The sequence below is a fragment of the Trachypithecus francoisi genome, unplaced genomic scaffold (assembly GCF_009764315.1).
Source record: "Trachypithecus francoisi isolate TF-2019V2 unplaced genomic scaffold, Tfra_2.0 Lachesis_group4, whole genome shotgun sequence".
NCBI classification, from domain to species: Eukaryota; Metazoa; Chordata; class Mammalia; order Primates; family Cercopithecidae; genus Trachypithecus; species Trachypithecus francoisi.
This window is the reverse complement of record NW_022681469.1, coordinates 14,413,015-14,429,155: the sequence shown is the minus strand read 5'-3', so window position 1 is coordinate 14,429,155 and position 16,141 is coordinate 14,413,015. Positions and strand designations below refer to the sequence as shown.

At 37.4% G+C, this 16,141-nt stretch overlaps 1 protein-coding gene across 2 annotated transcripts in view; it reads right to left on the bottom strand.

Annotated features, from left to right (window-relative positions):
* Positions 1-16,141, bottom strand: part of TPK1 (thiamin pyrophosphokinase 1) — a 384,318-nt gene that overhangs the window by 224,435 nt on the left and 143,742 nt on the right. For both annotated transcript variants that reach the window (XM_033192495.1, XM_033192496.1), the window contains one exon: positions 3,133-3,202. In XM_033192495.1, the coding sequence (XP_033048386.1) occupies positions 3,133-3,202 (70 nt within the window). The remainder of the gene's footprint in view (positions 1-3,132; positions 3,203-16,141) is intronic.

Below are 16,141 nucleotides of genomic sequence, written 5' to 3'. Positions count from 1 at the left end.
TCATATAATACACATGATTTTTATGTGTGTGTGTGTGTATATATACAACCTTTATATACATATAGAAAGGTAACTTTTTAAAAAGAACACAGGATCTAACTTAAAGAAGTTTCTATTGGCCAAAGATGAGACAATTTGAACACTGAAAACAGTGATATCTGCACATCTGTAATAAAATGAAACCTATCTAATATGTATAAGCCAAGAGTTTTGGGGCACTAATTCAGTACTCTGAAAGCAGGTAACAGAAGAACATTAATCACCTCTATTTCATAAACTATGTTTCCATTGAGTAATCTTGGACTTTCCGGGCTGCAGGATAAATGGGCACTATGTTTCCACTTGCTGATTACAGTCAAATTCAATACCCGTTTCTGAGTCTTCTTTTTACTACACACATCTTCCCATGAGTCCCAACCGCCTCACCTGCCACACTTCAACCTTCCCTTTCCCTCTGGGTCCATGAAAGAGTAAAGGAGCCAGCAGGCCCAGGCAGGGGCCTGGAGCACACCTGGGTCCTCTTCAGGCTCTCCTAGGGCCCTGGCTCCATGAGGGACAGATGTGGACCTGAATGTTCAGGGGTATCCAGAAGCAGAGTGACACGGGGCCTGGGGCCTCATGCCCTGCCCCTCCTCAGCCTGAGCAGAGGGGAGAAGGTCCCACCACTGATTTTTCCCTGAGCTTTACTCCTCTGTAAACTTTGTTCCTCTGCTGCTGTCTATATGTCTTCCTTCCTTCCGTTCCAAATGTATAAATATTTTGCCTTCAAATGAAGATGGATTCTTTAAAAATTCATGTTTTATCACATAATTATGAGGCATTACATTGTACATATGGATGTTAAGTAAATAAATAAGAATAAGACAAGTAGTGGTCCACAAAGTACATACTGACTTTTTAAAATTCACGCATATTTTTTCCTTTTTTATTGTGATGCCTTTCTATTAGAAATACAATTAAGAGGAATTATGTTTAGTTACCTGAATCCACTTAGTTTGACTGGTTAGGGTTTGTATTTAGAAGTTGATTCAAGGACTTAATTCCCACATGAGACAGTTAGTTTCACTCATCTTCCTAGGAGAGATTCTACCCTCACCCAGGCCAGCGATGTCCCTGGGCATCAGAGTAGGAATCATTGCAAACACATAATTACAACTAGAAAATCAATGAAAAGTACAATGTTTTATTGAACATCTTCATATATGAACAAACAGTTGTTAAATTACATACATTTTCTTGGAAGATTTCTAGAAGATTACTTATCAATGTGTTGAGAAATATCACACACGGTTATTTTGAAATTTGGGCAAAAAATAATGGTATTCGCCCCCTAAATCTGGTAATCTGTTTTGCTTTCAAATATGAATAAAAGCATTTTGTTTGAAATCATCTGCTTTGTAGCAACATGGATGCAGCTGGAAGCCATTATCCTTAGTGAATTAATGCAGTAACAGAAATCCAAATACTGCATGTTCTCACTTACAAGTGGGAGCTAAACACTGAGTACTCATGGACATAATGATAGCAACAACAAACACTGGTAACTACGAGAATGGGGAGGCAGGGGGTTGGGGTTGAAAAAGTAACTACTGGATATTATGCTCACTACCCGGATAACGGGATCACTCATATCCCAAACCTCAGCATCACACGATATACACGTGTAACGAAACTTCACGTGTAACGTGAATCTAAAATAAGAGTTGAAATCATTTTTAAAGTGCTCTGTTATCTTTCTTATTAGTGTCCACCCCAATTCAGTAAAAATAATCAATATGAGAATCTATATTTCTTCACAAGCATTATCAGTAGATCTTATGATCAAAGATCACTTGGGAGGCATGGTGCTGAGATCCTTTCATTTGTGGTTATAATTATGTTCACAAGCTACAACTGCCAGTAGAGAATACCTGGCACCAGATTGTTTGCCAGCAAGCAGGCTATAGGTCCAATACATAAGCTTGGCCTCATGGGCATGACGCTCTTATCTGAAGCAACTGGCCTAGACACTTTTTTTTTACAACACATACTTGAGTACTTTTTCACACACTGTCCGTGTCAGGTCTTGGAGGATACTGTCAGAGGAATCTGTAAAGTTACAAAATAAAGGAGCAAAAAATGTTCAGAATTAAAACTGTCTTTTAGGCTGTCACTCTTGCTGTATTTTTTGATAATGCATCTAGTCCCCAGACATTAGCATTAGCATGTCCAGTCTCGAAGGAAACATGCCTTCCTCCTATAAGAAACCAGCTGCTTTGAAAAAGCAGCTCCAGTGTCAGAAATTTTGATCCCATAAAGAAAAATATATTATTTCAAAATACATATATTTAATTTGTACCTAGAGTATGTTACATCATAATTTTTATTTTTTTTTTTGCAGCAAGGAGGTAATTTCTTAAACTATAAACATTTCAACATACTTAACAGCACATATGACAGAGATGAAACTATGTTTCATTGTCTACTTATATCTTCACTATAAATTCTTGTGTCTGCCAAGGTGTTTGAACTACAAACATGTTCACAATGAGCTAGGTTTAAAATCTGCTTCCATCAAACAGATTATCTTATTGAAAAATACCTCACCACACAAAGTAAGAAAAATCAGACAGCAAGGATAGTAAATCTTAAGGAAACTATTCATCTCCTAAAATATAAGTGTATGCATAACTGAGAAATAATTAAGTTAAATTATACCAGGCTTTACTCAACACTAATATAAAATCTCATATTTTCCATGAGGGAATATACGCCTACTTTATATAAAATCAGTTTTTATTCATTTACACTGTTTGAATACATCTCAAATTGCCATTTGAAGTTTTATTTTAGCTGACTTTCACAGTTCTCACAAGTATCAAGATTTGATAATGCTACTTAATGTGGCTTTGAAGTAGCAGAATAAAGGTTTTTAAAATAAGAATAGATGCACCTCATTCTCCTGAGAGATACCATTCAAAGCAAGAAATAATACAACATGGTTAAGCAGTTCAGGTTACTCTTCCCTCACTGGGGAGATTTTCCATAAAAGAGTCTGAAGGAAAAGTAACAATGTCCACTTACAAGAAGAAAATAAAACAACAGAGAGCAGAAATCAGTGGTACTATGCACACTGGCTAAAAGAAAGCATACCTTTCTCTCTCTCCTTCGGTGATATCATATAAGCGGTTGGCACCTCCATCAGCACAGGCTCTTAAAAGAGCTTCAAATAGAAAGAACAAAATCATTTCAATACAAGAGGCACAGAGCAATATCTTTCAAATGATGATCACTAAAAAGCAGGCACTCAGACGCACACAGTCACGCTAACCTCTGTGAATCATTTCACATTCATCTGTTGATACTGCTGGTACTAAAAACGATTCTATATTGCATGTGACAAATGACAAGTTTATTTCCTTTCTGCATCTTTTATTTATTTATTTCCTTTTCTCTGAGACAGAGTCTGGCTCTGTTGCCCAGGCTGGAGTGCAGTGGTATGATCTCTCAGTTAACTGCAACCTCCACTTCCCGGGTTCCAGTGATTCTCCAGCCTCGGCCTCCCAAGTAGCTGGGATTACAGGCATGCGCCACCACGTCTAGCATATTTTTGTATTTTGAGTAGAGACAGGGTTTCACCACATTGGCCAAGCTGGTCTCAAACTCCTGACCTCAGGTGATCCACCCACCTTGGCCTCCCAAAGTGCTGGGATTACAGGCGTAAGCCACCATGCCCAGCCTTTCCATCTTTTTTGATTAAATAAAGGAGAAGACTGTAGACGGCGCTAGCATGTCTTCAATGTTTCTTCCGTGACAGGCAACAGAAAATGGTTTGTTGTTTTGTTGTTGGAGACAGGTCTTGCACTGTCACCCAGGCTGGAGTGCAATGGCTCGATCACAGCTCACTGCAGCCTCAACCTCCTGGGCTCAGGTGATCCTCCCACATAAGTCTCCCAGGTAGCTGGGGCTACAGACACACACCAACGTATCCTGCTAATTTTTATATTTTTTGTAGAGACAGGGTTTGCTCAGGCTGGTTTCAAACTCCTGGGCTCAAGTGATCCACCCACCTTGAACTCCCAAAGTGCTGGGATTACAGGCGTGAGCCACTGCACCTGGCAGGATATGGTTTTCATTGTGTTCTCTCCTTTTAATAATTTTTACATATACTTTTCATTTACTACATGTAGTATGGGTTTTAATTTTTATTTTGATTAAGATTTCCTCTTAAAAATAAATGATAAGCATGTTTATATTAAAATATAAGTAAATAATAATCGAGATAATATGAGCATAATATAACAATTGTGAAGGTGGTACAAAATTAACTGAAACTTGGAAATGCTAAGGTAATCAAATAAATCCTGCTGTCTCTCCACCTTGGGCCTTGGCCTCATGGGAAAGATGGGAAATCATCTTTCCCATGATTTCTCCCTGCTACTGCTCTCAGATTTGACACTGCTAATCAACTACTCCCTGAAGTTTTTGCAGTCCATGGAAGGCGATTTTTGTTGCTGGTGCGACCTTTCTGATTTCTATTTTTCATAGAAATATTTAGTATCGTAGCATCAGCTCAGAATGAACATTGTTAGGCATCAAACTAGCAGGTTCTTTGCAAGAGTCCTAAGATAATGTGACAGGGTCTCCACTTTAAGTATCTTCTAACCAGCACAAATAAGCCAGAAGCCGATTAATTAACGTCCATTCTCAGAACTGACCAACATAGTGAGAAACTACTTTTTTTTGAAATTAAAATTAATGGCACAGGTAAGTGGAATTGAGGGAAAGAAAACAAACAGCCACTTTCCCTTATGTATTCCTCAGGTATTTGAAATATAAAATAGTTCAGATGAGTACAGCCTCTAGAAAAAGATCAGTGATATGTGATTTGTTTTAGAAACTGTAAAATAATAGATGCTAGAAAATCACCACTTAAACAAATAAAAATCCACAATTTCCACTGTGGGAATTTCCTCTGAATTTAATCCACCCACGAGCACAAGACGTCTTATGAAAATATTTGAAATAGGATGGAATGGTCCCAAATCTCAGCAGGGGACCTAACCACCTCCTGACATTTCACACCAGTATACCCCACCCAGCTTTAAGGCACATTTAATGAGCGTCTCTTGGTGGTAAAGACACTCCTCTTCTGTTTGGCTGCAAATGTAATGATTTCAGCTTCACTCTGGAATAACAGATTAGCTGAGTATAATACTGTAAATTGGTAGTAAATTTGATGGTATTAGTACATTGGCTTCTGATTGCCATCGGTACACTGATACTTTCAGAAAGCCGCTGTCAGTCCAATATGTTTGTGTATCTAACCTGTTTTCTCTTTCTGGCGAATTTTAAGACTTTCCCTTTATCTTTGGTTTTTCAAATTTCACCATGATGTAGCTTATTTGGAATTAAGTGTGCTTCCAAGGTTGGGCATGGAGGCCTCAGGAATGTAATCCCAGCACTTTGAGAGACTAAGGCGGGAGGAATGCTCGAGCTGAGATATTCAAGACCAGCCTGGGCAACATGGCGAAACCCTGTCTCTACAATAAATTCTTAAACATTAGCTGAGCATGGTGGCACTCACCTGTCATCAGAGCTACTTAGGAGGATCGCTTGTGCCTGGGGAGGTCCAGGCTGCAATTAAGCCAAGCTGGCACCACTGCACTCCAGCCTGGGCGACAGAGTCAGACCCTGTCTGAAAAACAACAAAATGTGCTTCCTAAATCTGAGGACCCATGACTTTCTTCAGTTCTGGATAATTCTTAGCCACTTTTAATTCCATTATTTCATGTCTTCCATTCTCTCTATGCATCAATTTTCTGACACTCCATTTAAACATATTTTTAGACAGTCTCATTCTGCCCTTCACATTTCTTAAACTGTGTCATTTCTATCAGTTTTTCTTTCTGTATATGCATGTAATTTCTTCAAACCTCTCCTTCAATTATGTCTAGTCACCTGTTTAAAACATAAAAGTTTATAGTCTTACTGATTCTTTTTAAAGAAGTTCTATTTGGTTCTTTTTTCAATTCAAGGTCTTTTCTGATAATCTGTTGCTAATGTTTTCTATACCTTCTGTTATCCTTTAAAAAAAAAAAAAAATCCTTTCCCTATGGATGGGATATTTAAAGAATGTCTACCTGACTATATTGTCAAAAATAAAAGTTCTAATGTGTTTTCCACTTATCCATGATATGTAAGGCTATTTTATATGTTCTATGTTACATGAGAAATAAAGCAGAGGACAAGTGGGAAAAAAACATTCCTTTTCCCTGTAGCTTACTCACCTGTAAATAAGCATATGACTTATGGAATAAGGTTATTAAGTAATTATTTAATAATTATATATAATGCCAATTATGATACAAGAACACATAAGCATTCAATAAACATGAGTCCTCTTTCTCCATTTTTGTCAGAAGGAAAAAAATCTGAAAAGACTGTGTTCCTGGAAAAGAAAAGCCGTATCTACTTAGAAAGTAAAAAACAAAAAATAGGAGTTTTTATAAAGACATCTAAAAGGGACGTTACAAATTACCAACACACATTTCCTTGTAAGGAGTGGCACTCAAATTCAAATTATGTCACAAATATAACTTGCAGAAGATCACAGAAGACATTGCACATTCCCTAAGTATCAAAACCATCAAAAGCTAAAAGATAGAGATCATCTCACATACAAAATATGGCACAAAACAAGTGATTAGGGAGAAAGAAACAACTCATTAACAGAAACAGATGGTAAACTGTTAGTAATTATCTTTGGAGTATATAAAACAATTCTCTGTAAACAAAACTAACAAGTGTATGGAACATTTTTATGTAATAACCGATTCACTAAAGTAATATGAAAATCTCAGAAACAGTAGTTTTTAATGGTCAAGGATTATCAAACAGAATGACTTGCCAGTTTTTCACATTATATCATTTTGCAAAGATCAGTTGAATTCAACGTATTCCTATTATGTGCTAGGCTTTACGTAAAATAAAAAGATGAACAACAAACAGATCTAGTTCTCTAGGCTCATATTATAGTGAAAAACATGAAAACAGAAGGAAATACATGCAATGCACTGTAGACTGCAGTGAGGGCTATAAGAAAGTCACCAAAATGCAATAGGAAAACCAGGAAATAAGAAATGAATTTCAGTGGATAAATGTGTAAAACTGCTAATAACAAATCCAGTTCAGCTAAGATCACTGTTACTTTTTTTTTTTTTTTTTTGAGACGGAGTCTCGCTCTGCCGCCCAGGCTGGAGTGCAGTGGCCGGGTCTCAGCTCACTGCAAGCTCCGCCTCCTGGGTTTACGCCATTCTCCTGCCTCAGCCTCCCAAGCAGCTGGGACTACAGGCGCCCGCCATGTCGCCCGGCTAGTTTTTTTTTTTTTTTTTTTTGTATTTTTTAGTAGAGACGGGGTTTCACCATGTTAGCCAGGATGGTCTCGATCTCCTGACCTCGTGATCCGCCCGTCTCGGCCTCCCAAAGTGCTGGGATTACAGGCTTGAGCCACCGCGCCCGGCCGATCACTGTTACTTTTACAATAGAAAAAATGCTAATGCTGTTATTTCTAACATCCATCTTTAAATTGATATTTCTTGAGCAGTTTATAAAAAAGACAAACACCTATATCACAGGAAGTAAATCTGTCCACATCTATTCCTGCTTTAAATGGCAAAGGGAACTAAAATAAGCATGATGATATGTATAGACTATTTTCTCAGTGCATGTAGGTTGAGAGTAGGGAGGAAAAACAAGTTCCAGTCTGTCCCTAAAACCTTTTTGTTTTCAATAAATCATGACCAAAAAAATGTATTCTACCTCTCCTACATTTTATTAACCAAAAGGTTTTCACCAGTTTCAAATATTTCCTATAAACATAAATAAAACTGCATTTGAAAAATAAAATGTTTCCAACATATTGTAAACAACATTGGCATAAGTTCATGCACAGTGACGTCTCAAAAATGCATAAACCAATATCACTGTTAGAGAAAGTGACCAACTAAAGGAACCAGAAGTAGGGGACATTCTTTAATTTTTGATAAATTGTAATGAATCTGCCTAAAAAAACTGTTCACTTCATCATGATTTAAGTTGTCCCAAGCTTTAATGAATAGAAGTTACTGCATGAGTTATCTTTTAATGTAAAAATTCCATTGGCTTACACAGCAAAATTTCTGCAGATCTGTCACATACTATAACTTCAATGGCTGAGCAATTACTTACCATGCAACAGGCTGATAAACAGATGAAGACTAAAATATATTAAAAACTTCTACAGCAACTTTATATTTTAGTAGAACCCGTAAGTAGGTGAAAGAAATCTTTAACTTTTTTTTTACTTGGCATAAGTTAACATTACTGACAAATAATGAAGAGCTTCAGGCACAAGCAGAGGTTAGTTCCCTACTTCAAATAGCTCCCTATTTCTTTGGAATAAAGTTGAGTTGAAATAACTTCACTTTCTGCAAAGTAGATTATCAATTAGTTCCAATTATTAAGGTGGGAGAATAAAACAAAGTAGATTCTGCAGTTTCGGTTAAAGAACACAAGAGACAGAGGATTTCAGTGCTAGTCTAGATCAGCCACTTAGTCCTATGATGTTGAGTTAACCCTAAGCATTCCGATTTTAATGCAAAATCAAGATCATTTGGTATATCCTACCAAAATCACACACACACAAATTCAAGGACTAGAGAGAGACAACATAAATAAAACTAGAAGGAAGGTGCATGAGGAAACATCATCTCACACGCTGTTGATGAGGCTACGTTGAGGGACAGTTTGGCAGATTTATAAAAACCTTAAAGGTGTGTACCTTTTTACCCAGAAATTCTACGTAGCCTGCATAAATACTTGCCAAAAATTACAAGGAAATACGTACAAGGATATTTGCTGTGACAGTCTGTGTAATCATGAAAAACTAATAGCAGACTTATATGGCCCACAGGTGACTGTTGGTAAAATATACCATGGTCCTATTTTACTACCATCAAAAACGTTAGATCTTATATGTATTAGCATATTATCTGTTAGGAGATATAGTGTTATTTTTAAACTTTGAATAACCTTGGTCAAATCTTCCTTGCAATAGCAATTCATGGAAGGTATAGGAACATACTAAATCCAAGAAAACTAAGCATCAGGTAAAGGTCTTTATGTCAAGATTGTAAATCAAGTCATCAGCAATCAGCATTTGTAAGATGCACCCGCACTGGAAAACGGGCCCTAGTCTGGCACCCTGAAGGAAACAAAGGGATAAAAACTAAAGAGACCCCAAAATCAACGGCTTCCCTGGCAAAGCATATCCCAAATGTGGAGTGACTGGTACATTTGAAAGCAATTACTGTGAAATGACAGACCTCACTAATTTTGTTATCAAGCTTTATTACCTGCCTCATGGCCTTAAACTTGGCATTGAGTAAAGCCTAACATGCCTTATTAGTTTGTTAATTCAAACACAAGAACACTTCTATATTCCATACGCCAACCTCATTAGCAGGGATTATTTATGAGGAATGGGGATGGCATAACGAAAAAGACTTTTTAAAAAATTACTTACAATAATCACTGTGCTGTTAAAACTATTTCTCAGTCATATGAATTATATTGTAATTATAATTTTAAAACCAATAGTAATAATTAAAAGGAAAAATAAGAGTTACAGACTTAAGATATAGCAAGAATGATTCCAGATCCAATCTCAGGAGAAGGAATTAGATATTTTGCCAGATTGGTCAGGATTGAGTCACAGGTGTCTACAGTTAAATTAGAGGACAGAGAAGGTCCAGAATCTTATTTAGAAGATGTTTCACTGAGTCCCAGGAGAGCTAAATAATTCCAATTACTTAAATCCTGTTTATTCCTAACCAAGTTCTTGCCCCTAGTACTCCAAAGATTCAATTAAGTCTTATGTTCCTGAAATCAATCTAATCTGTCAATATTCATAGTTTGAGCTGGGGATTCTGTCCCAAATCTGAGAAACAAAAGTAAACCACTTAATCTCCAACTTCTGGTAAGCCACCTCTAGCACCCATAGGAGTTAGCCTAGCTGCGGAAAAGAAAACATCCCGTCTGAATGCACCTCAGAAACAGTCCACTAGCAACGGCACATCAATAAGTGATAATTATTTGCTAAATATGTGAGTACGTACACAACTACACAGGTATCAGTTGGAAGTTTACTATCAGGCACTAAGGAGGATAAATGAGTTTTTGTTTTTGTTTTTATTTGTATTGCATTAAGAACACAAGATCAGATTTGATCTCTTAAACAAGTATATAAAAAAAGGTACTGTTAACTATAGATACAATATTGTACAAAAGATCTCTAGAATTGGCTCATCTGGCATTAACTAAAACTTTACACTCATTGCAGAGCAACTCCCCATTTGCCCTTCCCCCAAGCCCCTGGTACCGTGCATTCTACCCTCTGATGACTATTTTTGATACTTCATATGAAGTAGAATCACACTGTATTTGTCTTTCTGTGCCTGGCCCACTTCACTTAGCATAATGTCATCTGGATTCATCTTTGTTGTCATATATTCATTCTTTTTAAGGCTGGAAAACATTTCATTATAGGTATAGTCTACAATTCTTTATTGATTTATCAGTTGACAGACATTTAGGATGTTTGCACATCTTAACTATTGTGAGTAGTTAACTCACAATGAACACGGGAGTGCTAATACCTGTTAGGGATCCTGATTTCCATTCTTTGGGATTAAACACCCAGAAGTGGGATTTCAGGACCTTATGGTAATTTTATTTTTAATTTTTTTGAGGAATCTCCATACAGTTTTCAACAGTGTAAATAAACCAACTAAGGGCACGTGTTTTTCACTCCTACCAACAGTGTCCAAGTGTTCCAATTTCTCCACATCCTCAACAATACATGCTGTCTTTTGTTTTTTGATACCAGCCATCCAACAGGTGTGAGTCGATACCTCATTGTGGTTTTGATTTGTATTTCCCTGATGATTAGTGAACTGAACATCTTTTCATGTACCTGTTGGCCATTTGTGTGTCTTCTTTAGAAAAATGTCTATTCAAGTCCTTTAACCATTTCGGAGAGAGTAGATTTTAGATGTACTTACAAAAAAAAAAAAAAAATTATATGAGATGATGAGCATGTTAAATTGCTTACCTCGAGTAATCATTATGTATATCAAAACATCATGTTGCACCTTTCAAAAGATGACATACGTGATGCCAACAATATCTAAAAATGCTCAACAATCACTAATTATTACAGAAATGCAAATTGAAACCACAATGAGATACCATCTCACATCAATCAGAATGGCTATTGTTAAAAAGTCAAAAAATAAAAAGATGCTGGCAAGACTGTGGAGAAAAGAGAATTCTTTTTTTTTTTTTTTTTGAGACGGAGTCTGGCTCTGTCGCCCAGGCTGGAGTGCAGTGGCCGGATCTCAGCTCACTGCAAGCTCCGCCTCCCGGGTTTACACCATTCTCCTGCCTCAGCCTCCGGAGTAGCTGGGACTGCAGGCGCCCGCCACCTCGCCCGGCTAGTTTTTTTTTTGTATTTTTAGTAGAGACGGGGTTTCACCGTGTTAGCCAGGAGGGTCTCGATCTCCTGACCTCGTGATCCGCCCGTCTCGGCCTCCCAAAGTGCTGGGATTACAGGCTTGAGCCACCGCGCCCGGCCGAAAAGAGAATTCTTATACACTGCTGGTGGGAATGTAAATTAGTTCTGCCACTGTGGAAAGCAGTTTGGTGATTTCTCAAAGACCTTAAAACAGAATTACCATTCAACCCAGCAATCCCATTATTGGGTATATACCCAAAGGAATATAAATCATTCTGTCATAAAGACACACACACACATATGTTCACTGCAACACTATTCACAATAGCAAAAACACAGAATCAACCTAAATGCCCATCAACAGTAGAGTGGATAAAGAAAATGTGGTATAGATATGCCATGGAATACTACACAGCCACAAAAAAGAACAAGATTATCTCTTTTGCAGCAGCATGAAGCTGGAGGCCAGTATCATAAGCAAACTAACACAGGAACAGAAAACCAAATACTGCATGCTCTCACTTATAAAAGGGTGCTAACCACTGAGAACACACAGACGCAAAGAAGGGAACAACATATACGAAGACCTACTTGAGGGTAGAGGGTGAGAAAAAGGAGAGGATCAAAAAAACTACCTATTGAGTACTATGCTTGGTACTTGAATGATAAAATAGTCTGTACACTAAACCCCGTGACACAAAATTTATCAATATAACAAACCCACATATGTATCCCTGAACCTAAAAGTTTACAAAAAATCATATTGTATACCTTAAATTTATACTAAAACCTTCTCATTTTAAAATAGGGTTATTAGTTTTCTCACTATTGAGTTCTAGGAGTCCTTATGTATTTTAGAAATTAACCCTGTATCAGATACATGGTTTGCAAATATTTTCTCCTATTCCATAGGTCGCCTTTTCACTCCATTGTTTCCTTTGCTGTGCAGAAGCTTTTAAATTTGATGTAGTCCCACCTGTCTATTTCTGCTTTTGTTTCCTTTGCTTTTGATGTCATATCCATGAAATCACTGCCATGATCAATATCATGAAGTGTCCCCGCTATGTTTTGTTTTAGGTCTTTCACAGTTTCAGGTCTTACAGTTAAGTCTGTAATTCATTTTCAGTTGAAAATCTGAGTTTTTAACCAGCTCTTTGCCTTTTTTTTTTTTTTTTTTTTTGAGACAGGGTATTACGCTGATGCTCCGGCTGGAATGCAGTGGTGCGATCATAGCTCATGGTCACCTCAAACTCTGGGGCTCAAGCAATCCTCTTACCTCAACCTTCAAGTGGTTGAAGCTACAGGTGCACCCCACCATGCCTGACTAATGTTTTCAAATTTTGTAGAGACAACGTCTAACCATGTTGCTCAGGCTGGTCTCAAAATCCTGGCCTCAACTGATCCCCTCACTGTGGCCTCCCAAAGTGCCAGGATTATAGAGGCATGAGTCACCATACACGCAATCTTATCCAATTTTCGTCTCTAGGGACCATACTGATATAAAGCCATACTTTATACTTTAATCAGCCAAGATGCTCTAAACTGATACCTTCTTTCAGAAGTATTACTGCTGAAAAGTATTTAATTTACCTACAGGTATTTTTCTGTCTATGTTAAAACCCCAAATACAGATTGAAGCCTAATAAGAAATATACTTTATAAAAAGATTCATGGAAATTTTCACTTAATGAATTCCTAAGAATGTTTGGGTGGTCAGTTTTGATATTTCTTAAATATTTTAAAACAATAAAATGTCGATTTAGGCTATTTCTACTATTTAAAAGAGAAGTTATGGTATCTCCTTGAAGATCTTCGTAAGTAGGGGGTATTAAATATATTGGTCAATGACAAAAGTAAGAGAAAGAAACACATATGATACTATACATATAAAACATAAAAAGGTATTGATTTTTACATCTATAGAACTGTAAGTACAATAAACTGGTTACAGTGGTGCTTCTGGAAAGAGAGAAGAGTTAGGACAAAGATTTATATTGCACATAACTTAAATTTTATTCAGGGGAACTTACTCTTGCAGTCTCGGCTATAAGTGGTATGGAATCCACAACCAAATCCAAGCTCAGCATGTGGCTCAATCTATGCCATCACAATCTCCTGGCCAGAGTGACTGGTTCAGAGACAGATATATGGCCCAGGCAAAGAAAACAAGAGCTAAGGAGACTTTGTAGGTTTCCTCTTCCACTGTCCTGTGACTTGTGGCACTAGACATTTGGTTCTATGATCGTGTATTACTCTGGCCCTGAGAATGAAGCCAAAACAGTGAAGGTAAGGCTAGGAGACAAGAGAAGACACTGTTTGAGTGTCTATAACTACAGCCAAAGACAGCCACTAGCCTTTCCAACTATGTGAGCTAATACATACTCTTTCTGGGTTCAGGCAAATTTAAGCTGGGTTCTCTGTCACTTAAAACTGAAGGAGCCCTAAGTAATACAAACATTAATTTCTGCTTCAAAGACGTGAAATCCTCCTCTCTTTCAGTTGGAAAATTCTACTTTATTATGTCTCAAATGTATGTTGGCACAAGCACGTAAGAGGAGGTGTATATTTCTGCAGGTACTTTGCCTATTACTGGTATACATCATCATGAGCAAAGGTCTATATCAGTTCATGGACATAGTTAACAGAAACAGATTAGTATGATTTCCCTATCAAGACATTATTTCATGTGAAAAACTTGTATTTCAAGCATTTCACGGAAATATATGCTGTTCTTGAGAGAGTAACAATTTATTTTGCTCATAGGAGTGCTGAAATGCATAATTAATTGTTGTTTAGAGAACTCTTTCAGTATTGTAGATTGAAGGTTTTATTTACAGTATATTTATGTGCAATTATCAAGAAAGTTCACATTATTTGTAATATCCTATAAATAATGAGTCTAATACTCTGAATTTTAGTCAAGTCAGTAGCACAGAATTACATGAAATAAAAATCAAGTGGTATTGATATTAAGCATCTACATGTACAGAGCTGTGCTAGTCCTAATGATTTGGTTCATGCCATGTAATGAAGAGTTTTATTACCTTTTGGTAAATATTGTTGGGTAAATTCTATTACCTTTTTTCTCTAACACTTCATGTCTCCTCCTCTCCTAGTTATTCACTATGGAGAAAAAGTATGACATTTAGTCATCCTTGATCCTATTCATAAAGTCTACAATCAGATAATTCTTTAACACTGAGTGACACTAAATACCTCATTACTAAGAAATCTGAGAGAAACAACCAAACATCAAACTATCTCTGTTCATCCTAAAGTGGCACAGAAAATTTTTTCTAGAAGATGGGCAAAACTCATATTGTATAGAAACTGCAAATAGGTAAGAAGCACAGAACAAAAATCTCGTATGTGTAAAGCTAGTACAGGCACATTTGTCCAAATATTAGTTGATAGGAACCATTAAGGTTCACGTGTACCCTCAATCACTGATTTTTTACTAAACATTGGCCATGCTTTAGGAACAGGGTAGCAAACATGCAAGCTCAACCTATAATGAATAAGAAAACTTACAAAAGAACCTTGTTGGTGTTGCTCTAGTACCTTGGCACTATCACATTTTGGGTCTTTTTTATAGGTGGATATCTGGTGCATTATAGCATACTTAGCAGCATTCTTGGCCTCTACCAATTAGATGCCAATAGTAACCCTCGGTTGTGACAACCAAAATATCTGCAAATGTCAAATGTCACTTGGTGGGCAAAATCACTACCAGCTGAAAACCAGTGCAACAAAGAGCGCAACTCAAACTTCAGCAGGCTGCCCAGAGTCCCATAATACTGAGCTATGTAGCACACTGCTCACTGTTATTCTCTAACTTTTCCAATTTTGAAAGCAAACCCATCACCCAGAAACTACATTCTACCTGGCCACCGAAGTCAGGTAAATTAACACTGCAATTTATGTGCTCGCTAAGTTGCTTTCACATCTATCCCAGATGCACAGGTAACAACGTATTCCAATTCAGACTTATTGAATCTTCAGTAAGACTTCTCATACAATCTGGATATGTACAGATAACTGTGATACTCTGGGTACCCTTATAACAAAATCCCACACCACCTCCATTTGTGCCTCCTATTTATTTGAGAACCTATTCCTAAATTATTATTATACTAGTGACAACAGTCAAAGTCAGGCCCTTCTGATTACCCTCTTGGATCTGCTGGATATTTCACATCATCTCCCATGATGGTGAGAACAAGAAAACATCCGGCTGGGCATGGTGGCTCATGCCTGTAATCCCAGCACTTTGGGAGGCTGAGGCAGGCGGATCACTTGAGGCTATGAGTTCACGACCAGCCTGGCCAACATGGTGAAACCCTATCTCTGCTAAAAAAAAAAAAAAAAAAAAAAAAATAGCCAGGTGTGGTGGCACATGCCTATAATCCCAGCCACTCACGAGGCTGAGGCAGGAGAATTGATTGAATCCAGGAGGCAGAGGTTGCAGTGAGCTGAGACTGCACTACTGTACTCCAGCCTGGGCGACACAGAGAGACACTGTTTAAAACAAAAAAAGAAAGAAAAAGAAAGAAAACATCCCACACATATCATCAACACAGAGAATGAGCATCAAAAGTGACAATTTCT